Source organism: Bos indicus, chromosome 14, assembly GCF_029378745.1.
Source record: "Bos indicus isolate NIAB-ARS_2022 breed Sahiwal x Tharparkar chromosome 14, NIAB-ARS_B.indTharparkar_mat_pri_1.0, whole genome shotgun sequence".
Classification (NCBI taxonomy): domain Eukaryota; kingdom Metazoa; phylum Chordata; class Mammalia; order Artiodactyla; family Bovidae; genus Bos; species Bos indicus.
The window spans coordinates 22,691,922-22,719,619 of record NC_091773.1 but is presented as its reverse complement, the minus strand read 5'-3'; the positions used below and the strand labels follow the sequence as shown (position 1 = coordinate 22,719,619).

The 27,698-nt window shown below is 40.3% G+C and overlaps 1 protein-coding gene across 6 annotated transcripts in view; it reads right to left on the bottom strand.

Annotated features, from left to right (window-relative positions):
- LOC109568646 (RP1 axonemal microtubule associated) overlaps window positions 1–27,698 on the bottom strand; it is a 211,437-nt gene that overhangs the window by 73,229 nt on the left and 110,510 nt on the right. For all 6 annotated transcript variants that reach the window (XM_070802547.1, XM_070802550.1, XM_070802545.1 and 3 more), the window contains 3 exons: window positions 14,820–14,983; window positions 13,423–13,509; window positions 10,036–10,168 (listed from right to left, as the gene is read on the bottom strand). In XM_070802547.1, coding sequence (XP_070658648.1) covers window positions 10,036–10,168; window positions 13,423–13,509; window positions 14,820–14,983 — 384 coding nt within the window. The remainder of the gene's footprint in view (window positions 1–10,035; window positions 10,169–13,422; window positions 13,510–14,819; window positions 14,984–27,698) is intronic.

The following is a 27,698-nucleotide window of genomic DNA, read 5'->3' as shown; positions in this document are numbered from 1 at the left end:
ATCATGTCATCGCAAACAGTGAGAGTTTTACTACTTCTTTTTCAATTTGGATTCCTTTTATTTCTTTTTGTGCTCTGATTGCTGTGGCTAAAACTTCCAAAACTATATTGAATAGTAGTGGTGAGAGTGGGCACCCTTGTCTTGTTCCTGACTTTAGGGGAAATGCTTTCAATTTTTCACCATTGAGGATAATGTTTGCTGTGCGTTTGTCATATATAGCTTTTATTATATTGAGGTATGTTCCTTCTATTCCTGCTTTCTGGAGGGTTTTTATCATAAATGGATGTTGAATTTTGTCAAAGGCTTTCTCTGCATCTATTGAGATAATCATATGGCTTTTATTTTTCAATTTGTTAATGTGGTGTATTACATTGATTGATTTGCGGATATTGAAGAATCCTTGCATCCCTGGGATAAAACCTACTTGGTCATGATGTATGATCTTTTTAATGTGTTGTTGTATTCTGATTGCTAGAATTTTGTTAAGGATTTTCGCATCTATGTTCATCAGTGATATTGGCCTGTAGTTTTCTTTTTTTGTGGCATCTTTGTCAGGTTTTGGTATTAGGGTGATGGTGGCCTCATAGAATGAGTTTGGAAGTTTACCTTCCTCTGCAATTTTCTGGAAGAGTTTGAGTAGGATAGGTGTTAGCTCTTCTCTAAATTTTTAGTAGAATTCAGCTGTGAAGCCGTCTGGACCTGGGCTTTTGTTTGCTGGAAGATTTCTGATTACAGTTTCAATTTCTGTGCTTGTGATGGGTCTGTTAAGATTTTCTATTTCTTCCTGGTTCAGTGTTGGAAAGTTGTACTTTTCTAAGAGTTTGCCCATTTCTTCCAAGATTGTCCATTTTATTGGCATATAATTGCTGATAGTAGTCTCTTATGATCCTTTGTATTTCTGTGTTGTCTGTTGTGATCTCTCCATTTTCATTTCTAATTTTATTGATTTGATTTTTCTCCCTTTGTTTCTTGATGAGTCTGGCTAATGGTTTGTCAATTTTATTTATTCTCTCAAAGAACCAGCTTTTGGCTTTGTTGATTTTTGCTATGGTCTCTTTTGTTTCTTTTGCATTTATTTCTGCCCTAATTTTAAAGATTTCTTTCCTTCTACTAACCTGGGGTTCTTCATTTCTTCCTTTTCTACTTGCATTATGTGTAGAGTTAGGTTATTTATTTGACTTTTTTCTTGTTTCTTGAGGTATGCCTGTATTGCTATGAACCTTCCCCTTAGCACTGCTTTTACAGTGTCCCACAGGTTTTGGGTTGTTGTTTTCATTTTCATTTGTTTCTATGCATATTTTGATTTCTTTCTTGATTTCTTCTGTGATTTATTGGTTATTCAGCAGCGTGTTGTTCAGCCTCTATATGTTGGAATTTTTAATAGTTTTTCTCCTGTAATTAAGATCTAATCTTACTACATTGTGGTCAGAAAAGATGCTTGGAATGATTTCAATTTTTTTTTTAATTTACCAAGGCTAGATTTATGGCCCAAGATGTGATATATCCTGGAGAAAGTTCCGTGTACACTTGAGAAAAAGGTGAAATTCATTGTTTTGGGATGAAATGTGCTATAGATAGCAATTAGGTCTAACTGGTCTATTGTATCATTTAAAGTTTGTGTTTCCCTGTTAACTTTCTGTTTAGTTGATCTATCTATAGGTATAAGTGGGGTATTAAAGTCTCCCACTATTATTGTGTTATTGTTAATTTCCCCTTCATACTTGTTAGCATTTGTCTTACACATTGCGGTGCTCCTATGTTGGGTGCATATATATTTATAATTGTTATATCTTCTTCTTGGATTGATCCTTTGATCATTATGTAGTGTCCTTCTTTGTCTCTTTTCACAGCCTTTGTATTAAAGTCTATTTTATCTGATATGAGTATTGCTACTCCTGCTTTCTTTTGGTCTCTATTTGTATGGAATATCTTTTTCCAGCCCTTCACTTTCAGTCTGTATGTGTCCCTTGTTTTGAGGTGGGTCTCTTGTAGACAACATATATAGGGGTCTTGTTTTTGTATCCATTCAGCCAGTCTGTCTTTTGGTTGGGGCATTCAACCCATTTACATTTAAGGTAATTATTGATAAGTATGATCCCGTTGCCATTTACTTTGTTGTTTTGGGTTCAAGTTTATACACTCTTTCTGTGTTTCCTATCTAGAGAAGATCCTTTAGCATTTGTTGGAGAGCTGGTTTGGTGGTACTGAATTCTCTCAGGTTTTGCTTGTCTGTAAAGCTTTTGATTTCTCCTTCATATTTGAATGAGATCCTTGCTGGGTACAGTAATCTGGGCTGTAGGTTATTTTCTTTCATCACTTTAAGTATGTCTTGCCATTCCCTCCTGGCCTGAAGAGTTTCTATTGAAAGATCAGCTGTTATCCTTATGGGAATCCCCTTGTGTGTTATTTGTTGTTTTTCCCTTGCTGCTTTTAATATTTGTTCTTTGTGTTTGATCTTTGTTAATTTGATTAATATGTGTCTTGAGGTGTTTCGCCTTGGGTTCATCCTGTTTGGGACTCTCTGGGTTTCTTGAACTTGGGTGATTATTTCCTTCCCCATTTTAGGGAAGTTTTCAACTATTATTGCCTCAAATATTTTCTCATGCTCTTTCTTTTTGTCTTCTTCTTCTGGGACTCCTATGATTCGAATGTTGGGGCGTTTAACATTGTCCCAGAGGTCTCTGAGACTGTCCTCATTTCTTTTAATTCATTTTTCTTTTTTCCTCTCTGTTTCATTTATTTCTACCATTCTATTTTCTACCTCATGTATCCTATCTTCTGCCTCCACTATTCTACTATTGGTTCCCTCCAGAGTGTTTTTTATCTCATTTATTGCATTGTTCATTATATATTGACTCTTTTTTATTTCTTCTAGGTCCTTGTTAAAACTTTCTTGCATCTTCTCAATCCTTTATCTATAGCTCCATTTTGTTTTCAAGATTTTGGATCATTTTCACTATCATTATTCGGAATTCTTTATCAGATAGATTCCCTATCTCTACCTCTTTTGTTTGGTTTGGTGGGCATTTATCCTGTTCCTTTACCTGCTCTGTATTTCTCTGCCTCTTCATCTTATTTATATTGCTGTGTTTGGGGTGGCCTTTCCGTATTCTGGCAGTTTGTCAAGTTCTCTTTATTGTGGAGTTTCCTCAGTGGGTGGGGTTGGACAGGTGGCTTGTCAAGGTTTCCTGGTTAGGGAAGCTTGTGTTGGTATTCTGGTGGGTGGAGCTGGATTTCTTCTCTCTGGAGTGCAATGAAGTGTCCAGTAATGAGTTACGAGATGTCAGTGGGTTTGGAGTGACTTTGGGCAGCCTCTATATTGAAGCTCAGGGCTATGTTCCTGTGTTGCTGGAGAATTTGTGTGGTATGTCTTGCTCTGGAACTTGTTGGCCCTTGGGTGGTGCTTGGTTTCAGTGTAGATATGGAGGCATTTGATGAGCTCCTATCAATTAATGTTCCCTGGAGTCAGGAGTTCTCTGGTGTTCTCAGGATTTGGACTTAAACCTCCTGCCTCTGGTTTTCAGTCTTATTCTTACAGTAGCCTCAAGACTTCTCCATCTATACTTCACTTTCAGATAGTTCCTTGATCCGGCTTATACTTCTCAAGATCTACAGGCCCCTTCCTATGTAGTCAGTGCTAACTACAGGGTTTTAATCTATTGCACCTGTCACTTCCAAGGCGGTTTCCTGTTTGTTTTAGCTTCCTATGTTTGCCGGTCTCTTCAGTGTCTAATTTCTGCCCTGACACAAGGGGGCAGTGGTAGACACTTTTTTAGGCTCCCTTGTTCAGTCTTGCTGTGGGGAGGGAGGTTCACTGCAAACAAATATCACTGGTGTCTGTGGGGAGTCCTCACAGTGTCTCAGCCACACTGGGTTTGCCCCCACTCACGGCGTGTGTGCTTTCCCTGTCTACACTGCTTAGGCTCTAGGTTGCTCTGCCGGGAACTGTCTGAGCCCTGAGTTGTATGCACTTCCCAGGTCTAAGCAACTCGGGTTCAGGCACTCGGGTAGTCCTCAAAGGCGCAGACTGGTTGGGCCTGCATTTTGTGCCCTTCCCAGGTCCGAACAGCTCAGGTGACCAGGTGTTTGGCGAGCACGGTCGCTGCAATTTATCGCCTCCCCCATCCCTGCCACTTGGTTTTCTGGGTGTAAAACCAGCACACCTTCTCAGGTGGATGTTGACCGTCCAGAATCCCAAGAAGTCTTGGTTCGCAACAAAGCCTGCTTGCAGTTTGTTAGATGCTGCCTCTCTGGGGCTGCAATTGCCCCCTTCCGGCTCTGGCTGCCCTTCCTGCCTGTGTCTGGCAGGGGATGGGCCGGTCTGCAGCCAGCTAGCTCTGCTCAGTACTTTTGTTCTGTGAGCAGGCCTGGTGGTGTCTTAGGTTAGGGCTTTTCGCAAGGTAGCTATCCCACAGTCTGGTTTGCTATCTCAAGTAAGTTCCCTCAGATTGCCCTCGGGGGCATTCAGGCCTGGTCCTTACTCTAAGCAATGCAGCCTGCACCTCTCTGCCCAGCCCCCACTTGCTAGTGGCGGGTACAGGCGTCTGCACTGCTTCTCCACTGGGAGTTACCGTTGGGCATGTAATCTGTGGGGTTTAATTACTTATTTATTTTTCCTCCCAGTTATGTTGCCCTCTGAGGTTCCAAGGCTCGCCACAGACTTGGCAGTGAGAGTGTTTCCTGGTATTTGGAAACTTCTCTCTTTTTTAAGACTCCCTTCCCAGGATGGAGCTCCATCCCTACCTCTTTTGCCTCTCTATCTTTATCTTTTATCTTTATATCTTTATCTTTTATATTTTTTCCTACCTCCTTTTGAAAACAATGGGCTGCTTTTCTCGGTGCCTGATGTCTGCCAGCATTCAGAAGTTGTTTTGTGGAATTTACTCAGCGTTCAAACGTTCTTTTGATGAATTTGTGGGGGAGAAAGTGGTCTGCCCATCCTATTCCTCCACCATCTTAGGACCACCCCCAATGGTGAGTTTTAAAACAACTTTTTCACTCTCCTCTTTCACTTTCATCAAGAGGCTCTTTAGTTCTTCTTTGCTTTCTGCCATAAGGGTGGTGTCATCTGCATATCTGAGGTTATTGATATTTCTCCCAGCAATCTTGATTCCAACCTGTGCTTCATCCAGCCTGGCATTTCGCATGATGTACTCTGCATATAAGTTAAATAAACAGGGTGACAATATACAGTCTTGATGTACTCCTTTCTTAATTTGGAATCAGTCTGTTTTTCTATATCTGGTTTTAACTATTGCTTCTTGACCTGCATACAGATTTCTCAGGAGGCAGGTAAGGTGGTCTGGTATTCCCATCTCTTTAAGATGTTCCACAGTTTCTTGTGAGTCACACAGTCAAAGGCTTTGGTGTAGTCATAAAGCAGGTGTTTTTCTGGAACTCTCTTACTTTTTCAGTGATCCAATGGATGTTGGCAATTTGATCTCTGGTTCCTCTGTCTTTTCCAAATCCAGCTTGTATCTGGAAGTTCACAGTTCACCTACTGTTGAAGCCTGGCTTGGAGGATTTTAGCATTACTTTGCTAGCATGTGAGGTGAGTGCAATTGTGCAGTAGTTTAAACACTCTTTGACATTGCTCTTCTTTGGGATTGGAATGAAAATTGAACTTTTCCAGTCCTGATGCCACTGCTGAGTATTCCAAATTTGCTGGCATATTGAGTGCAGCACTTTCACAGCATCATCTTTAAGATCTGAAATAGCTCAACTAGAATCCCATCACCTCCACTAACTTTGTTTGTAGTAATGCTTCCTAAGGCCCACTTGACTTTGCATTCCAAGGTGTCTGGCTCTAGGCAAGTGATCACACCAATGTGATTATCTGGATCATGAAGATCTTTTTTGTATAGTTCTTCTGTGTATTCTTGCCACCTCTTAATATATTTTGCTTCTTTTAGGTCCATACCATTTCTCTCCTTTATCGTAACCATCTGTGCATGAAATATTCCCTTGGTATCTCTAATTTTCTTGAAGAGATCTCTAGTCTTTCCCATTCTATTGTTTTCCTCTATTTCTTTGCATTGCCCACTGAGGAAGGCTTTCTTATCTCTCCTTGCTATTCTTTGGAACTCTGCATTCAAAGTTCAAAAGGTATATTTTTCCTTTTCTTCTTTGCCTTTAGCTTTTCTTCTTTTCTCAGCTATTTGTAAGGCCTCCTCAGGCTCCTCAGACAATCATTTTGCCTTTTGCCAGTTCTTTTTCTTGGGGATGGTCTTGATCTCTGTCTCCTGTACAATGTAACGAACCTCCATCCATAGTTCTTCAGGCACTCTGTCTATCAGATCTAATCCCTTGAATTTATTTGTCACTTGCACTGCATAATCCTAAGGGATTTTATTTAGGTCATACCTGAATGGTCTAGAGGTTTTCCCTACTTTCTTCAATTTAAGTCTGAATTTTGCAATAAGGAGTTCATGATCTGAGCCATAGTCAGCTCCTGGTAGACCAATTCATAGTCAGCTCCCGGTCCTGATTCATACTACTCATGAAAACATGTAATGTGATTTGAAGTGGTCTTGGATTAGCTGTAAATGTATATTTGTAAGCTCTAGGGCAACCACTAAATAAAGTTTTTTTTAAAGTGTCACAGATATGCTAAAAAAAAAAAAAACAGAAATAGAATGAGCTTCTCAATTGAATGTTCACTTGAAGTCACAAAAGACAGAAAAAGAGTAAAAGATAAAAATAGGAATAAAGAATAAGAGTAACAAAAACAGTAGCAAATACAGTAGATATTAATCTGATTATATCAATAACCACTTTGAACATCATGATTTTAAAAAACCAGTTAAACAACAGAGATTGTCAGAGTGGATCCAAAAATAAGACTCAACTATATGTTGTTTGGGCTTCCCAGGTAGCGCTAGTGGTAAAGGACCCACCTGTCAATGTAGGAGATGTAAGAGATGTGGGTTTGATCCTGGGTCAGGAAGATCCCCTGTAGGAGGACATGGGAACCCACTCCAGTATTCTTGCCTAGAGAATCCCAAGGACAGAGGAGCCTGGTAGGCTACAGTCCATGAGGTCACACAGAGATGGACATGACTGAAGCAACTTAGTATACACACACATATGTTGTCTACAAGAAAACCAGTTTAAAAGTAAATATACACGTAAATTAAAAGTAAATTGATGGAGAAAATATAGCCTGCTAACACTAATCTAAAGAAAACAGGAGTAGTTGTATTAATTTCAAATAGAGCACATGTCAAACAGGAAAGACTATCAGGAATAGAGCATTTCATAATAATAAAAGGGTCAATTCCCCAAGAAGACATGATAATCCTTAATGTTACAATAGATAGTGATAATCCTAACAGAGCATCAAGCTATATAAGGTAAAACTGATAGAACTGCAGGGAGAAAGAGATATGTCCACTACCATACTGGAGCCTTCAACACTTCTCTCTCAGAAATGGACAGATCCCATGGGCAGAAAATGAGTAAGGACATAGGTGAACCCAATAACACTACTGATCAATAGTTTATAATACACATCAATAGATTATTTCATACAACAACAGCAGAATATACATTCTTCCCGAGCTCACACAGGAGAGTCACCAGGATAGACCTCAGTCTGGGCCATAAAACACACCTAACAAACTTAGAAATCATACATTGTCTGCTCTCAGACCACAGTGGAATTAAAACTAGAAATCAATAACAGAAAGATAACTAGAATATCCCATAACATATGGAGACTAAATAACACACTTCTAAATAACACATGGGTAAGAAGAACTCTCAGGAGAAATTTTTAAATGTTCTGAACTAAGTGAAAATGAAAATACAACTTATCAAAATTTGTGGGATGCAGAAAAAACCAATGCTTACAGAAAATTATAGCATTAAATGCATACATTAGGAAAAAAATCTAAAATTAATCATATAAGTTTTGGAAACTAGAAAAAGAAGAACAAATTAAATCCAAAGGAAGCAAGAAGAAAAGAAATAAGACTTGGAGCAGAAATCAATGAAACTGAAAGCAGTAAATCAATAGAAAAAAAATCAATGAAACCAAAAGCTGGTTCTTTGAAAAGATCGATAAAATTGATAAGCCTCAATCCAGGCTAACTAAGCAAAAAAAGAGAGAGGACACAAGTTACAAATATTAGAAATGAAACAGGGAGAACCACTACAGATCCTGTGGAACTTTTAAATGATAATAAAAGAACATCATGGAAAATTCTATTTCCACAAATTTGATAACCTAGATGAAGTGAAACAATTCCTTGAAAAACACAATCTGCCCAAACTCTCACAAGGAGAAACAGAATTTCAGCTTTGTAAGATGAAAGAGTTCTAGAGATCTGTTGCACAATGTGAATATACTTACCAAAATATACATTTTCAAATGTTTAAGACAGTAAATTTAATGTTATACATTTGTTACCACAATAAAAAAGGTATATGCATATTATATTGATACATATGTATGTATATATATCAATCCCTGGGTCAGGAAGATCCCCTAGAGAAGTAAATGGCAATCCAGTATTCTTGCTTGAAGAATCCCATGGAAAGAGGAGCTTAGCAGGCTATAGTCCATAAGTTCACGCAGAGTAAGACACAACTGAAGCAACTTAGCACACACACAACAATTACTGTAGGGAAGGCAAGGGAAACCAGTATGTATTTGCAGAATATGCCTCCTTTGAGCAATTTTACAATTAAAATGAGAGATGAAGAAGCAGACGTGACCTCTGCATCATTACTAACAGTGGGTAGGACAGGGCACCTGGCAAATGTCTCCCCTGCCAGGTGAAGCGTGGGCTGATGAGGAAGAGTGTTGAGAAGAATACTCAAAAGTGTTGAGGGAAAGGCTTATGAACGGTGAGAACAAGGCTCACATGAGCTTTCACTTTTCAGCAAACAGAACTATTCATATATTTTCAAAAATATTTTAACTTCAGAAACTTAAAGAGTTTATTACACCATATTTAAAAACCACAAAGGAATTATCGGTCTCTGCAAATTTTTCAGCGACTCATGCTCCCTATTAAGTTACACAAGTTATTATGTGAAAAATGTTACTCAGTCATGTCCAACTCTTTGCAACCCCGTGGGCTGGAACCCACCAAACATCTCTGTCCATAGAATTTTCCTGGCAAGAATACTGGAGTGAGTTGCCATTTCCTTCTCCAGGGGATCTTTCTGACCCAGGGATCAAACCCAGGTCTCCCACATTGCAGACAGATTCTTCACTGTCTGACCACCAGGGAAATTCAAGTTATTATATACCTAAACCTAATATTAGCTTCTATGACATTGTGGAGCTCTTCTTCAACTTCACATAATACTTATTATCATTTATTTCTTTAGAAAATTAAGATATCATATTTTTAATAGAAAATGTTCTGAACTGGAGAAAAATCTGTTTTTATCAATTGCCCATCTAATAATTCTCTTAAACCCTTTTCCTGTTCTCCTTCAAAGCAGAAGCCAGCAGACACAACAGCAAACATATATTATGGACAGAATCACCCTGAATTCATGTGGCCATGAGCAGTGACTGTCAAACTCTAAACACATCCTATTTCTCATCCACATTTACACAAGTCCTGATCACACCCCTGCTTTTGGCCAAATGCTCAGAAAGTCATTGAGCCATCCTGTTTTTATTTCCAAATCAAATAAATAAATTTTCAAAAATAAGGCTGAGCCTGATAAGCAAAACATACATTGACTTGTAGTTTTCAGCCCAGGAATAACTTCATTGGACACTCAATTCTCTCATGACCTTCTAAGAATAAATATTCTTTTTTTGATTAAGAGGCATTTCAGCTGACCTTCCTACAGGCTTAACTGTTGACAAGAGCATATTCCTGAATGCCAGTACATTAAACAACTAAAAAATATTTAGATGCAGCTGTCATTCCTGCAGAGGCAATTTGTGAGAAGTAAGCAGTTTCTTAATCATTCACTTATTTATTTACTCAACACGTGTTGAACTTCCTTGTCCTTCAACATTTAGACAAGCAAGTGTTATTCGTGCTACCTGGAGTGGATCTGCCCTACCTGGAAGGATGGGCCACCCCTTGTTGAAAACAGGAAATTCTCGACAGACTTCCCCATCCTCTTGATCTCGTGCCAACCATCGTTGAACAGGTATGTGAAACTGTCTTCCAGCATTCAGGTCCCACAGTTTTATCTATAACAGAAATAGCATGACTTCTAAAGAACATAATACATTATCAAAGAGTTAAATACAATTTTGTGTCCAAGCCTGACACTGAAGAAGGCTTTCAACTTTCTTTTAGTAAAAGCTGTTGAACAGTTGACAAGAAAAGTGTTAATTTCTTCTATTGCTATCTCAAGTACAATGGCATTTCTTTTCTCTAATTTGAAATTTTTCAATTTCTAATTTCTCTATATTGAAATGCCAAACATGCCAATTTCCTCCTAAATTTTCTAAGCGTCATCCATATTTTCCTATTTGGAAAGATAATTATAATTTTAAAAAATCTATTACTTCCTTGTTCCAACCTCTTAGTAATGACTTTTTTTTTAATTTTAAAGTTTTTTAAAGTTTAATTTTAAAGATTTTCTAAAACACTAGCATGAGCTTAGATTTCATGCACTACAGATTCAGACCGAAATAGTTCCTTCTTTGGGTTCCTAGCAATTACAGATATTCAAAGTATCATTCTTTATTTGGGTACCTATTATACCATGTTAGGGCTTCCCTGGTGGCTCAGATGGTAAAGACTCTGCCTGCAATACAAGAGACCCAGGTCGAGCCCCTGGGTCAGGAAGATCCCCTGGAGAAGGGAATGACTATTCATGCCAGTATTCTTGCCTGGAAAATTCCAAGGACAGAGGAGCCTGGCAAGCTACAGTCCATGAGGTAGTAAACAGTCAGACACAAATGAGAGACTAACACTTTCTATACCATATTTTAGAGAAGGCAATGGCACACCACTCCAGTACTCTTGCCTGGCAAATCCCATGGACAGAGGAGCCTAGTAGGTTGCAGTCCATGTGGTCGCTAGGAGTCGGACACGCCTGAGTGACATCACTTTCACTTTCATGCATTGGAGAAGGAAATGGCAACCCACTCCAGTGTTCTTGCCCGGAGAATCCCAGGGACAGGGGAGCATCATGGGCTGCCATCTATGGGGTCTCACAGAGTCGGACACGACTGAAGTGACTTAGCAGCAACAGCAGCATACCATATTTTATCTAATCTATTCATCTTGGACTTAAACAAAGATGTTAATAAATTCTGGTAGGATCAGATGAATGCCCCAAATCATTGAAAGTAGAAATATGTTTTCTGATTCTAAAATCTAGCCTTTGATAAGTACGGTACTATTATTCTTTTAAAAGCCTCAATGAGCTCTTATTTTATCTGTTAAATTAATCTTACCATCTTTAAAATGCCTTAAATCAGAGATTTTCAACTTTAATGTGCTGAGAAAATCACGTTGTAATAAAGGTAGATTGTTGATTCCTAAACCTACTGTCTCCGTGGGCCCTGGTAAACCCCAGAAACCTGCATTCATAAAATCCCATCACACTTTGAGCAAGGCTCCCCAAAAACAGAATCCATTCCCTTCTGCCACCACTATTTGGTCAGGTTTTTAATTAACAGTCCAAGGAAGACCATTTGAGAAATACAAAATCAATTACAATTTGAAATGCTTTATTTTGTAACCTTCCTTAAATAAACTGTAAGAAACAAGATGGAAGTTCAGAAAAGCAACATGATTATTTTATGGGCTGTGGACATGTATCATTATTGCTATAAGGGCTATGTGTTTTCATTCAAATCCCTTCAAGTTATAGGCACAAGTTAGCTTACTTAAAAATTCAAATTTCAAACTTCTAAACCATACTATAAAAATTCAACAGAAAATCCTCTAACCTATTATCTAACATCTTGATTTGCTAGTTATGTAAGGGTGTTATATACTCAGGATAAGACCTTGGATCAAGAACATCTCCTCGTCACTGGTGCTAAAGGACGGGTGAGGTAAACCTCAGGCAAACATGTGGCCTTGCAATGAGAGAGGAATCGCCCTAGACAGAAAGACACTAAAAACTTTCAGCCTGACGCTTTTGTTTTTCGTTGGCAATATTAAATAACTTTTTCAGATCACCTAACCACTGTCTAAGCATCCCAGCTTCATAATCCACATAATATTGCTTATTGGTTATTAACCAAATGAGTTAGTGATCACTTTCATAAATTAGTTTAGCTCACTAGGAGAGAAAAATAAAAGATAGTAGTATTATTATCATATATAACCATTTACATATTAATGTGAATACCATACTTCAAAAGCTCTAAATAGCATAAAAGAGAAAAGTATCTTATATAGAAGCCAGGCAGTAATCCTGAATTTTGAAATCTGACTTCTACACTCTGTGTTTTCATAAAGTAAATTTCATTTTTGCATTGTTCTTCAGGATCTTTTGTGTCTTTAATGTAAAAGAATGGCATTATTAATAAATATATACTTATGCTAATGAAATAAAAGATATTTACTCATCTTCCATGAATTTTTCATTAACTTTCTCATATATTATAAAACTGTAGAAGAAGTTTGCCAAGAATATCAGGGGTTTGGCTGGGTGTTCTTTGCCTCTTGAGAACTTGCTTAAAGATTATTTATTCTCAAATGACAAAAGATGTAGATACAACATATATAAAAATGGATGACAAGTTGTGTGACTTCCAGTGTTAAAGAGGTGCATTTCTGCAGTCACTGGAATAAGTAAAATTTTTAATTCTGAACAATGTAGAAAATTTAAGCCTTATTTTGCTCCTGAAAGTACTCAGGGAACATTATGTCAATTAGCATGAGTAGACTAAATTAGAGGGGTGGCATTCCAGTCTAGTAGATTATTATTTCACCAAGGGAAATGAACTATTTTTACAACTCTTCTGAAGCAGATAACATCCACCAAGTCATGTTTCCATCACTATTACAACCAGATGGTGCTAGTGGTAAAGAACCCACCCGCCAATGCAGGAGATGTAAGAGATGTGGGTTCAATCCCAGGTGGGGAAGATCCCCTGGAGGAGGGCATGGCAGCCTGCTCCAGCATTCTTGCCTGGAAAACACCCTGGACAAAGGAGTCTGGCAGGCTACAGACCACAGGGTCGCAGAGTTGGACATGACAGAGGCAACTTAGTGCACAACCGTATCAAGAAGCAATGTGAGTTTTTACAGAGTCCCAAGTGTTTTCTTTGCAAAGAGGTGAGAGGACTGTTTGGTTGAGGTGCTTCTCTCAATTAATTAGATGTTAAATTATTCATGGCACATGATACTGCTCCCTTGAGGAATACACCAACTAAAAAGCCCAGATTTGACTTCATCAGCTCACAGTACAAAGCCTGATTCCCAAGCAGGATTTACAAGGATCTGGCAAAGGATGGAAGTGTGGGTACCTCTTTACCTCTTTACAGTGCCAGGAAGGGGAGAGCCCAGAGTTGGTGTGACCAACACGAATCTTAAAGAGCATCCCAATGTCTCCAACTGTGATCTGTAAAGGAACCACAAGAATTTCTTTCTACATAATTTCATAAAATCCATTTTTAAAACCTTATATTACAATATTATATACTGATAGAATAATCAATCAATAAGATCTTAGAATTATAAAAATTTACACACCTAACAACAGACTGCCAAAATATATGAAGCAAAAATGGACAGAACTGAATGAAGAAATAGTCTACAAAAATTGTCAGAGACAATTTGAATAACTCTCTTCTTTGAATAACTATAGAACAACTAAACAGAAGATCAGTAAGAAAACAGAGGACTTGAACAACATTATACACCAACCAGATCTAACAGACAGAAGGTTCCCCTCCAACAAGCAAGAATACAGAGTTCTCCTGTGGCTGATTCATACTGATGTTTGGTAGAATCAATGCAATACTGTAAAGCAATTCTCCTTCAATTAAAAATAAGTAATTAAAAAAATAGTAACATAGAGTTTTCTCAAATGCACATAGAATATTCTCCAATATAGATTATATGTTATGTCACAAAGTAGGCTTTGACAATTGAGTACCTTTTTAAACTGTAATGTAATGAAACTAGAAATAAATACAAGAAAGAAAACTGGAAAATCCCCACATGTACTCCAGCAATGAATGAGTCAAAGAAATTCCAAGGGAAATTTAAAAATATTTTGAGATGGATGAAAATAACATACAAAAAACATAGTGGAGGGGACATCCCTGGAGGTTTAGTGGTTAAGAATCTGCCTTTCAATACAGGAAACGTGGGTTTGATTCCGGTGCAGGAACTAAGATGCCATGTGCTGCTTGGCAACTAAGCCCACATGCCAAAACTACTGAGCCCACATGAGCGCTGAAACGAAAACAGTTCCACTGCTGTCTCCCCTGCTTCATCTTTGCTACCTCTGTTTCTCCCTATATCTTGATCTCAGTGGGTCTAGCCAAAACCTAATCACTTGATAACAACTTCTGTGCTTTCCTTTATTTGATCATTTTTCCCTTGTGACCTTGACTTTTAGGCTTATCTGTTAAATCCTCACACAGAAAGGCACAGCCCTTGCTCCTGATGGCCATGAGTATAGAAACAACAAATGCTGGTCATCCAGTATTTCTCTCTATTGTCTCTTACCATATCGTAGTTTTACTTACGTGCAATCCACTGGAGCAAAAAAATTGCCACAAATGACTTTTGACTGAGCTTCTGCAAGACACGTGTTATTATGAAAAGAGGCACCCAATTCGACAGACTGCATTCATTCCAAAGTATTAATACCTACTAGATGCATCCCTATGTTATCAGGTTTTACTCAGTTTTGCTACTCACAGTAAATGTGTCTTCATGGCCATCCTGAAATCGGGCTCCATCCGTTCCATAAAGATATATGGCAGCTGAACTTCTATGTTGTCCATACAATATAATATAAATCTGTGAGCTGGTCCCGGCATTTGGCAAGTCACTGGTGATTATGGAAACTTTCCAGTTACCACCTATAAATGCACAAACAACACAGAGACTTACAACAATTTATATAACGGAAGACTAGGAAGGGCAGGTCACCATGAAGCTGAAAGAGTTCAAGATGGACATAACTTACTTTTTCCATCTCCTCCAGAAAAGTGCTATCACACAGGATTTAGAGCTGATTTTTTAAATACTCAGTAAAATGATTGCCTCCAATGGTGTAACTGGGAGAATATTTCCTAGAAGATCTTTAATAAGGTTGTCATGGTTGATCATGTCTGGACTCCAAGAGTCACTATTTAAGTTCTCCTAAGTTCCCAGAAGATGGTGATTGCAGCCATGAAATTAAAAGATGCTTACTCCTTGGAAGGAAAGTTATGACCAACCTAGATAACATATTTAAAAGCAGAGACATTACTTTGCCAACAAAGGTCCGTCTAGTCAAGGCTATGGTTTTTCCAGCAGTCATGTATGGATGTGAGAGTTGGATGGTGAAGAAAGTTGAGTGCCGAAGAATTGATGCTTTTGAACTGTGGTGTTGGAGAAGACTCTTGAGAGTCCCTTGGACTGCAAGAAGATCCAACCAGTCCATTCTAAAGGAGATCAATCCTGGGTGTTCATTGGAAGGACTGATGTTGAAGCTGAAACTCCAATACTTTGGCCACCTCATGCAAAGAGTTGACTCATTGGAAAAGACCCTAATGCTGGGAAGGATTGGGGGCAGGAGGAGAAGGGGACGACAGAGATGAGATGGCTGGATGGCATCACCAACTCGATGGACATAGGTTTGGGTAGACTCCGGGAGTTGGTGGACAGGGAGGCCTGGTGTGCTGCGATTCACGGGGTCACAGAGAGTCAGACATGACTGAGCGACTGAACTGAACTGAACTGAAGTTTCCAGAATTTTAACAAAACATCTCCAATAGTCTTAGCTCTGACATATGATATATACACTCATAATTATATCTTTTAAGATCTTTTGAGTTCAGATGTTTATTTTCCAAAATTAAAATTATGTAATAATTTACATAAACATAAAAATTGGAATCAGATAATTTAAAGGAATTTCAAGTCACCTGATACAATGTCTTCACTTATTAAGTATTCCTAATTAAAGTAACTGGGAGAAGGCAATGGCACCCCCAGTCCAGTACTCTTGCCTGGAAAATCCCGTGGATGGAGGAGCCTGGTAGGCAGCAGTCCATGAGGTCGCTAAGAGTCGGACACAACTAAGCAACTTCACTTTCACTTTTCACTTTCATGCATTGGAGAAGGAAATGGCAACCCACTCCAGTGTTCTTGCCTGGAGAATCCCAGGGATGGGGGAGCCTGGTGGGCTGCCGTCTATGGGGTCCCACAGAGTTGGACACAACTGAAGTGACTTAGCAGCAGCAGCAATTAAAGTAACTAAGTTCCACAGATGTTAAGTAAATTTTGTACCACCCAGCAACAAATAAAAACAGTGCTAGACTATACACAGTTCCTGGTGAACATAACTGAGATAAACTAAATATATTTAAAGTAGTATGATATTCAGTCTAATTTTGCCAGGTTTCCTTGGAGTAAACATCAAGAATTGATTAACAAGAAAACTAAAGTAATAAAAAATCAGGGAAACACACTCAACCTCATATCAAAAAAGAGAAAATGAGGCAGTAAAATTCAGAACTGTGAACTTTAGTAATATTATACTCTAGAGTGTGAATTACTCTCACCCATATTTGAACCAAAGTATATTTCCTATCTTGATCATTCAAATAACAATCAAATTTAGATTTAAATTTTACTTATCTGGTACAATACATATATGTTAAATGAATGTCTATTTTTTAAAATCTACTTTAAAACAAGAAATTCTACTTAAGTTTTCCAACAGTAAAAAGGCATGTTAGGCTACCAAATCATCTTGGTAGACAATCAGTTAGTAAATAAAAATGCTGTTTTAAAGAACTGAAAGATGGACAGGCTGTCTTTAACAATGGCAGAAGCAACTAAATTGTAATTACAAACTACAGAGCTGGGAAAACCCTAGCTGTTTTCTGTAGAGTAACTGTATGTTAGCGCTTGTTTGAATAAAATGAAAGAAAGCTCTTCAGCTTTTGCTGCCTTAGAAATGCAGCAAAGAGTTCAAGGAGATCAATACTCGCTAAATGTACAAGGACCAAATCAATAGGGAAAGAAATTGCCTTTTCCAACAACTACGATGTGAAAAGATGAAAGGTATAGGAACAGAAATAAAACTGAAAATAATGAAATATGAAGTCTGTTTACCATATGTTTTTGCACCTCTTTAAATCACTAAAACCTTAACCTTGGAAGGGAGTGTTGTAAAAACCATAGTAGAATCTAAAGATCATGAACTGGATTCATCTTTTAGTTTATAACTTCAATCAATCAACACCCTACAAGTCACTGAGTACTACTGGACCTCCAGGGTCAGAGGGAGGAGTAGATGGAAATCATAGAAAGACGTCTCGGTCCTCTTCTAGTCTATAATCTAGATGAAGCAGGAAGGCCAAAACACCAAAGAGGAAAAAATACCAGAACAGAACATTCTTAAGGTAGGATGTTGATGAAGTGAGGTAATGTTACAGAAAAGCTAGCAAAATAAAAATTTTTTAATTAAAAAAAAAATAACTGGCTCCAAAAATCAACAGAAATTAAACAAAGATGGTATAAAACCTTGTGCTATAATCTTTGTAAAACAGAACCCAAGAAAAGAGTGAGACATGATTTCAGGAATTTATAGGCAGCTAACCTGGCTTGCTCAGCAACATTATGGGAGGAAGAAGGTGAGTAGATAAAATTCTAAAAACCTTAATCTTCATATCCTGGTTGTTACTGTTGTTGTTAAGTCACTCAGTTGTTTTCAACTCTTTGTTACCCCAAGGACTATAGCCCATGAGGCTACAAGGGATTTCCTGTACATGGGATTTCCCAGGCAAGAATACTGGAGTGGGCTGCCATTTCTTTCTCGAGGGATCTTCCTGACACAGAGATCAAACCCACGTCTCCTGCTTTGGCAGAAAGATTCTTTACCACTGGGCCACCAAGGAAGCCCATTCATACCCTATTAGGCCCTAGTTTGAAACAGCAGGTTGAAAGGTGAGTAGATGGGCTGGATAGAAATGGGATGCAGAGAACAGACAAATGGACAAATAGTTTGATAAAAGATTCAAATTACCAAAACATACACAAAATAACTAGAAATTTTCAAAAGCCCTTTATCTTTTAAAAAATAATAATTAAAATTGGTAGTTAAGTCATTTTAACAAAGAACTACAGGCCCCAGATGGTGAATTTTCTACCAAAACTTTAAGAAACAAATAATGCCAATCCTACACAAATCCTTTGAAACAGCTCCCAGCTCAGCATGTGAGATGAGCATTACTCTTGATACCAAAACCAGACTAAGGTACAATTAGAAAACTACAGAGCAATAACCCTCATGAACATGATTGAAATATTCTCAACAAAAATATTTGGAAGTGAAATTAACCACATACTTCAGGTTGATCTCAAAAATGCAAAGATTTTTAACATTTAAAAATTAATCAGTGTAATTCATTGGGCTTCCCAGGGACCAGAGTGGTTAAGAACCTGCCTGCCAGTGTAGGAGATGCAGAAGACGTGGGTTCCATCCTTGGGTGAGGAAGATCCCCTGGAGGAAGAAATGGCAACCCACTCCAGTATTCTTGCCTAGAGAATCCCATGGACAGAGGAGCCTGGCGGGCTGCAGTCCATGGGGTTGAGAAGAGTCAAATATGACTGAGCGACTGAGCACACATCAAGCCCGTGTTTGGTTTCACAGGACTTTGGACCCAAGGGAGATCACAGCCAGTGTCTCACCCATACGTGACTTACATGCTATAAAAGATGGGCTTCCACACTTTTTGAGATGCCTGGTTCCAAATAGGAAAAGGAGTATGTCAAGGTTGTATATTGTCACCCTGCTTACTTAACTTATATGCAGAGTACATCATGAGAAACGCTGGGCTGGAAGAAACACAAGCTGAAATCAAGATTGCCAGGAGAAATATCAATAACCTCAGATATGCAGGTGACACCACCCTTATGGCAGAAAGTGAAGAGGAACTAAAAAACCTCTTGATGAAAGTGAAAGAGAGTGAAAAAGTTGGCTTAAACCTCAACATTCAGAAAACTAAGATCATGGCATCTGGTCCTATCACTTCATGGGAAATAGACGGGGAAACAGTAGAAACAGTGGAAGACTTTATTTTGGGGGGCTCCAAAATCACTGCAGATGGTGATCGCAGCCATGAAATTAAAGACACTTACTCCTTGGAAGGAAAGTTGTGACCAACCTAGTTAGCATATTCAAAAGCAGAGACATTACTTTGCCAACAAAGGTCCGTCTAGTCAAGGCTATGGTTTTTCCAGCAGTCATGTATGGATCTGAGAGTTGGACTGTGAAGAAAGCTGAGCACCTAAGAATTGATGCTTTTGAACTATGGTGTTGGAGAAGACTCCTGAGAGTCCCTTGGACTGCAAGGAGATCCAACCAGTCCATTCTAAAGGAGATCAGCCCTGGGTGGTCTTTGGAAGGACTGATGCTGAAGCTGAAACTCCAATACTTTGGCCATCTCATGGGAAGAGTTGACTCATTGGAAAAGACTCTGATGCTGGGAGGGATTGGGGGCAGGAGGAGAAGGGGACGATAGAGGATGAGATGGCTGGATGGCATCACCGACTCAATGGACATGAGTTTGGGTAGACTCCGGGAGTTGGTGATGGACAGGGAGGCCCGGCATGCTGCAATTCATGGGGTCGCAAAGAGTCAGACATGACTGAGCTACTCAACTGAACTGATATGATATTATATGACAAAGGATATTTTGGACTTAAAGTTGATGCTGGAATGATTAAGACTTTGGGGAATGCTGGGATATGGTAAATACATTTCGCATGAATTTTCTAGGACAGGAAAACTATTTGAGTTAAGTCCCCAGAAAGCCATGTTCAAGCTCTCACTCCTGAGCCCTGTGCATGTGACCTTACGTGGGGACACTATTGCTGTGGATGTGATTAGCTAAGGTAAAGTCACACTTGAGTGGCGTTGGTGTCCTTTAAAAAGAGAAGAGACAGAGACAGAAGGAAGACTGTCAACAGAGACTGGAAATATGCAGCTGCAAGCCAAAGAATTCAGACTTGTAGCAACAAGGCAGAATCAATTCCATTTTTTTCTTTTCTTAAATTGGTGGGTGCTGGCCAAATATAAACCACTAATGAGCTCAGCCACAAAGTGTCTGACTCTTTGCGACCCCATGGACTATAACCCACCAGGCTCTTCTGTCCATGGGATTTCCCAGGCAAGAATACCAGAGTGTGTCGCCATGCCCTCCTCCAGGGGATCTTCCCAACCCAAGTATCGAACCTGCATCTCCTGCGTTGGTAGGTGGGTTTTTTATCTGCTGAGCCATCATCGGGGAAACCATGAATACCTGGGATGAAACCACTGGCCACTGTATTCCAAGCAAGGCAAAAAAAAAAAAAAGTGTTGCATTGCAGCTACCACTGTTTGAAGACTGATTGTGTGAAATCAAAAGTAGTCGTAAAATAAATAACTTCTGAGTAGCAGGAAACATAGAACTAATGGAAGAGAACTGCTTCTCTAATCCTGCCAGAGAAGCCTTTCTTTTCACTTTCCACCCCGAAGTAGCAAAATGTCAACGCTGAGAGTCCAAGACAATGATGGACGGCTTTACAGATGGGCTGTTGTGTTTGCTTCTCTGTGGCACTCCTCTGCACAAGGCCTCTAAGCACCAAGCTGACTGGACTCACACATCTTGTCCTGGCTTCTATCTACACCAAGGAGCATAAAGTACCTAGCAGTGCTTGAAAACTCCCAGCAAGGCATTCAGGGCTTTGGTCTCCAGCTGGTTGAGCAATATTTGAAGAAGACAGAAACAAGAGGAGATACAATAACAGCAATTTTGAAAGAGAACGGAGTTGGAAAATTTTGCAGTATGTGCTTTTAAGACTTATTATGAGGCTACAGTAATCAAGATGGTGTATTTTGGCATACAAATAGACACACCGATCAATGAAATAAAATAGAGAGAACAGAAATACTCCCACACATATATGGCTGAATGATTTTTAACAAAAGTCTAGCCTTTTCAATTGAGAGCATTTCAATGGGAAAAGAATAGTCTTTTCAACAAAGGGTGATGGAATAATTGTACATCCACCTGAAATAAAATGAGCCTTGGCCCTTACCTACGATCATATACAAAAAATAACCTCAAATGAGTCAAATACATCCAAGGTAAGCACTATAACTATAAAACTCCTACAAGAATACATAGAAAGTCCTGTTATTGAGCTAGGCAGAGATTTCTTAGATGGGACTTGAAAGATATAAACCTTATATCTTACAAAAGATGTAAAAATAGAATTTTATTGTATTTTAAACTTTTGCTAATTGAAAGTCTCATCAATAAGAAAATTAAAAAGCAAGGTATGTACAGATGTGAGAGTTGGACCATAAAGAAGGCTGAGGACTGAAGAACTGATACTTTCAAACTGTGGTGCTAGAGAAGACTCTTAAGAGTCCCTTGGACTGCAAGGAGATCAAACCAGTCAATTCCAAAGGAAATCAATCCTGAATATTTATTGGAAGGACCAACCCCACGTCCAAGGAGCGGTGGCTGTGCAGGCACAGGAGGGCCTAGAGGTGCTATCCCACGTTGAAGGTCAGGAAGGGCGGCAGTGAGGAGATACCCCTTGTCCAAGGTAAGGAGCAGCGGCTGCGCTTTGCTGGAGCAGCCGTGAAGAAATACCCCACGTCCAAGGTAAGAGAAACCCAAGTAAGATGGTAGGTGTTGCAAGAGGGAATCAGAGGGCAGACACACTGAAACCATACTCACAGAATACTAGTCAATCTAATCACACCAGGACCACAGCCTTTTCTAACTCAATGAAATTAAGCCATGCCCGTGGGGCAACCCAAGACGGGTGGGTCATGGTGGAGAGATCTGACAGAACGTGGTCCACTGGAGAAGGGAATGGCAAACCGCTTCAGTATTCTTGCCTTGAGAACCCCATGAACAGTATGAAAAGGCAAAATGATAGGATACTGAAAGAGGAACTCCCCAGGTCAGTAGGTGCCCAATATGCTACTGGAGATCAGTGGAGAAATAACTCCAGAAAGAATGAAGGGATGGAGCCAAAGCAAAAAGAATACCCAGCTGTGGGTGTGACTGGTGATAGAAGCAAGATCCGATGCTGTAAAGAGCAATATTGCATAGGAACCTGGAATGTCAGGTCCATGAATCAAGGCAAATTACTACTACTAAGTCACTTCAGTCGTGTCCGACTCTGTGCGACCCCATAGACAGCAGCCCACCAGGCTCCCCTGTCCCTGGGATTCTCCAGGCAAGAACACTGGAGTGAGTTGCCATTTCCTTCTCCAATGCAGGAAAGTGAAAAGTGAAAGTGATGTCGCTCAGAGTCATGTGCAACTCCTAGCGACTGCATGGACTGCAGCACACCAGGCTCCTTCGTCCATGGGATTTTCCAGGCAAGAGTACTGGAGTGGGGTGCCACTGCCTTCTCCGTCAAGGCAAATTGGAAGTGGTCAAACAGGAGATGGCAAGAGTGAATGTCGACATTCTAGGAATCAGCGAACTCAAATGGACTGGAATGGGTGAATTTAACTCAGATGACCATTATATCTACTACTGCGGGCAGGAATCCCTCAGAAGAAATGGAGTAGCCATCATGGTCAACAAAAGAGTCCGAAATGCAGTACTTGGATGCAATCTCAAAAACGACAGAATGATCTCTGTTCATTTCCAAGGCAAACCATTCAATATCACAGTAATCCAAGTCTATGCCCCAACCAGTAATGCTGAAGAAGCTGAAGTTGAATGGTTCTATGAAGACCTACAAGACCTTTTAGAACTAACACCCAAAAAAGATGTCCTTTTCATTATAGGGGGCTGGAATGCAAAAGTAGGAAGTGAAGAAACAACTGGAGTAACAGGCAAATTTGGCCTTGGAATACGGAATGAAGCAGAGCAAAGACTAATAGAGTTTTGCCAAGAAAATGCACTGGTCATAGCAAACACCCTCTTTCAACAACACAAGAGAAGACTCTACACATGGACATCACCAGATGGTCAACACTGAAATCAGATTGATTATGTTCTTTGCAGCCAAAGATGGAGAAGCTCTATCCAGTCAACAAAAACAAGACCGGGAGCTGACTGTGGCTCAGATCATGAACTCCTTATTACAAAATTCAGACTTAAATTGAAGAAAGTAGGGAAAATCACTAGACCATTCAGGTATGACCTAAATCAAATCCCTTATGATTATACAGTGGAAGTGAGAAATAGATTTAAGGGCCTAGATCTGATAGATAGAGTGCCTGATGAACTATGGAATGAGGTTCGTGACATTGTACAAGAGACAGGGATCAAGAACATCCCCATGGAAAAGAATGCAAAAAAGCAAAATGGCTGTCTGAATAGGCCTTACAAATAGCTGTGAAAAGAAGAGAAGCGAAAAGCAAAGGAGAAAAGGAAAGACATAAGCATCTGAATGCAGAGTTCCAAAGAATAGCAAGAAGAGATAAAAAAGCATTCTTCAGCAATCAATGCAAAGAAATAGAGGAAAACAACAGAATGGGAAAGACTAGAGATCTCTTCAAGAAAATTAGAGATACCAAGGGAACATTTCATGCAAAGATGGGCTCGATAAAGGACAGAAATGGTATGGACCTAACAGAAACAGAAAATATTAAGAAGAGGTGGCAAGAATATACAGAAGAATTATACAAAAAAATCTTCATGACCCAGATAATCACAATGGTGTGATCACTCACCTAGAGCCAGACATCCTGGAATGTGAAGTCAAGTGGGCCTTAGAAAGCATCACTACGAACAAAGCTAGTGGAGGTGATGGAATTCCAGTTGAGCTCTTTCAAATCCTGAAAGATGATGCTGTGAAAGTGCTGCACTCAATATGCCAGCAAATTTGGAAAACTCAGCAGTGGCCCCAGGACTGGAAAAGGTCAGTTTTCATTCCAGTCCCAAAGAAAGGCAATGCCAAAGAATGCTCAAACTACTGCACAATTGCACTCATCTCACATGCTAGTAAAGTAATGCTCAAAATTCTCCAAGCCATGGGGCTGGTGCACTGGGACGACCCAGAGGGATGGTATGGGGAGGGAGGAGGGAGGAGGGTTCAGGATGGGGAACACATGTATACCTGTGGTGGATTCATTTTGATATTTGGCAAAACTAATACAATTATGTAAAGTTTAAAAATAAAATTAAATTAAAAATTTAAAAAAAAAAATCTTGTCTCCAGTAACTCAAAAAAAAAAAAAAATTCTCCAAGCCAGGCTTCAGCAATACGTGACCCGTGAACTTCCTGATGTTCAAGCTGGTTTTATAAAAGGCAGAGGAAACAGAGCTCAAATTGCCAACATCCGCTGGATCATGGAAAAAGCAAGAGAGTTCCAGAAAAACATCTATTTCTGCTTTATTGACTATGCCAAAGCCTTTGACTGTGTGGATTACAATAAACTGTGGAAAATTCTGAAAGAGATGGGAATACCAGACCACCTGATCAGCCTCTTGAGAAATCTGTATGCAGGTCAGGAAGCAGCAGTTAGAACTGGACATGGAACAACAAACTGGTTCCAAATAGGAAAAGGAGTACGTCAAGGTTGTATATTGTCACCCTGCTTACTTAACTTATATGCAGAGTAGATCATGAGAAATGCTGGACTGGAAGAAACACAAGCTGGAATCAAGATTGCCAGGAGAAATATCAATAACCTCAGATATGCAGATGACACCACCCTTATGGCAGAAAGTGAAGAGGAACTAAAAAGCCTCTTGATGAAAGTGAAAGAGAGTGAAAAAGTTGGCTTAAAGCTCAACATTCAGAAAATGAAGATCATGGCATCCGGTCCCATCACTTCATGGGAAATAGATGGGGAAACAGTGGAAACAGTGTCAGGCTTTATTTTTGGGGGCTCCAAAATCACTGCAGATGGTGACTGCAGCCATGAAATTAAAAGACATTTACTCCTTGGAAGGAAAGTTATGACCAGCCTAGATAGCATATTCAAAAGCAGAGACATTACTTTGCCAACAAACGTCCGTCTAGTCAAGGCTACGGTTTTTCCAGTGATCATGTATGGATCTGAGAGTTGGACTGTGAAGAAAGCTGAGCACCTAAGAATTGATGCTTTTGAGCTGTGGTGTTGGAGAAGACTCTTGAGAGTCCCTTGGACTGCAAAGAGATCCAACCAGTCCATTCTGAAGGAGATCAGCCCTGGGATTTCTTTGGAGGGAATGATGCTGAAGCTGAAACCACAGTACTTTGGCCACCTCATGCGAAGAGCTGACTCATTGGAAAAGACTCTGATGCTGGGAGGGATTGGGGGCAGGAGGAGAAGGGGACAACAGAGGATGAGATGGCTGGATGGCATCACTGACTCAATGGACTTGAGTTTGAGTGAACTCCGGGAGTTTGTGATGGACAGGGAGGCCTGGCGTGCTGCGATTCATGGGGTCGCAAAGAGTCGGACATGACTGAGCGACTGAACTGAACTGAACTGTTCTGAAGCTGAAGCTCCAATACTTTGGCCACCCACTGTGTAGAGCTGACTCATTGGAAAAAGAGATGCTGGGAAAGACTGAGAGCAGGAGGAGAAGGGGGCAACAGAGGATGAGATAGTTGGATGGTATCACCAACTCAAAAGGACATGAATTTGAGCAAACTCTGGTAGATAGTGAAGGACAGGAAAGCCTGGTGTGCTGCAGCCCGTGGGGTTGCAAAGAGTCAGGCACAACTTAGCAACTGAACAACAACAGACTGGGAGAAAACATGTAAAACATATATCTGAATACTCTATATTCACAACATATAAAGAACTCTTACTACTCTAAGACTGCAAAGACCCAACAGAAAAGATGTGAAAAGACACTGTGCCATAAAAGACACAGGAATGACAAACACCAATAGTTACTAGGGAAATGCCAATTAAAACCACAAAGAGCTATCACTAAACACACACCAGAATGGCTAAAATTTAAAAGATGATAACACCAAGTGCAAGCAAGAATACAGAGCCACTGGAATTCTCATAAGCTGCTGCTGGGATGTAAAATGGCATAGCTACTTGCAGAAGCAACTTGCAATTTCTGATAAGAGTTAAATATACGATTACCATGCAACCTACCAATTTCACTGCTAGATGTTTACCTAGGAGAAATAAAAATGTATGCCCTGTAAAAAGACTTGTACCTGTACTTGTGGTCTTGTCAGATCCCACACCCCCAGCCCACGTGCGGTGACCCACAAGTGTGCAGGATATCATGGCCATGGAGGTCTCCCCTCTGAGGAGCAAAAGGTTCAAGCCCCATGTCCAGCACCCCAGTCCAGGGAAACTGCACCAGGAAACAAGTTCTCACAAGGTCTGACTTTAAAAAACAATAAACCGCAGAGCTGACATACAGGAGAAACCGAGACTGCTCTTGAAGATCTTGTGCACAAACTGACTCAATCTACGCCCCAGCAGAGGTGGCAGCTTGACAAGCGCCGGGTCACATGAGGAGCTTCACCAACTAGAGGTAACTGAAGGTGCGTGCTGGGGGCAGGGGTGGAGAGCCGCCTTCAGGGGCAGGCAGTGTGCGTCCAGTGCGATGGGCAAACTCTGTGCTGCGGGCCTCACATCCTCTCCAGCTCATCTCTCAACCTTCTTCAGAGGCAGCTCCTCACAGGGGCCCCATTTGATGGATGAGAAAACCAGGAGAATGAGCGCTGACTGCATGGAACATGGCTTCAGCATCTGTTTACCCCTTGAAAATGGGGCATGTGTATGTCCCTAAAGGTGAAGAGGGAGAACACATGGTGTGTGTGTGTGTGCACGCTAAGTCACTTCAGTCGTATCTGACTCTTTATGACCCCATGGACTGTTGCCTGCCAGATTCCTCTGTCCACGGGAGTCTCCAGACAAGAATACTAGAGTGGGTTACCATGCCTTTCTCCAAAGGATCTTCCTGACCCAGGGATCGAACCCGTGTTTCATGTCTCCTGCATTGGCAGGTGGGTTCTTTACCACTTGCGCCCCCTGGGAAGCCCAGAACACCTGACTGTTGCTCAGTCGCTAAGTTGTGTCTGACTCTTTGCGACCCCATGGACTGCAGCACACCAGGCTTCCCTGTGCTTCACCATCCCCTGGAAAACACCTGCTAGCTTCATGTGAAAACCACTCCTATCCACCCAGCCCATAACTCATTAACTCAGCTTCAACCTGAGTTAAGAGTTTTGGTTGCTCCAATCTCCTCATCTTTCCTGGGGATCAACTCTGATGGTTCCTGATAGCCAGCATTTCCCTTCATATCCCCACGACTTATGAACTTACACTCCTTGAGAACAGTGTATTTCCTCTAATTCTGAACACTGCTAATCCCTCCTGGGTTTGAGACTTGGGGCTGCCTGCACAACTCGGTCCTCAGCTCTCTGGAGCAGAGGCATGCAGCCCAGGCCTGGCTTGAACCTTAGCTGCTCCAGCAAGCCCACCAGCCTCCCTTCGGGGGGCCTGAGCGCCTGGCCACATGTGGCACAGCTGCCATCTGGTGGCCATGGGTGGTAACTGCACCAGCCCACCTGGTTGTGTATTCCCCTGAACACAACAGGCTAGACCCCTTTCTCAGTCCTCAAGCACTTCATCTCTAAAGCAAGTCAGGTCTGTGT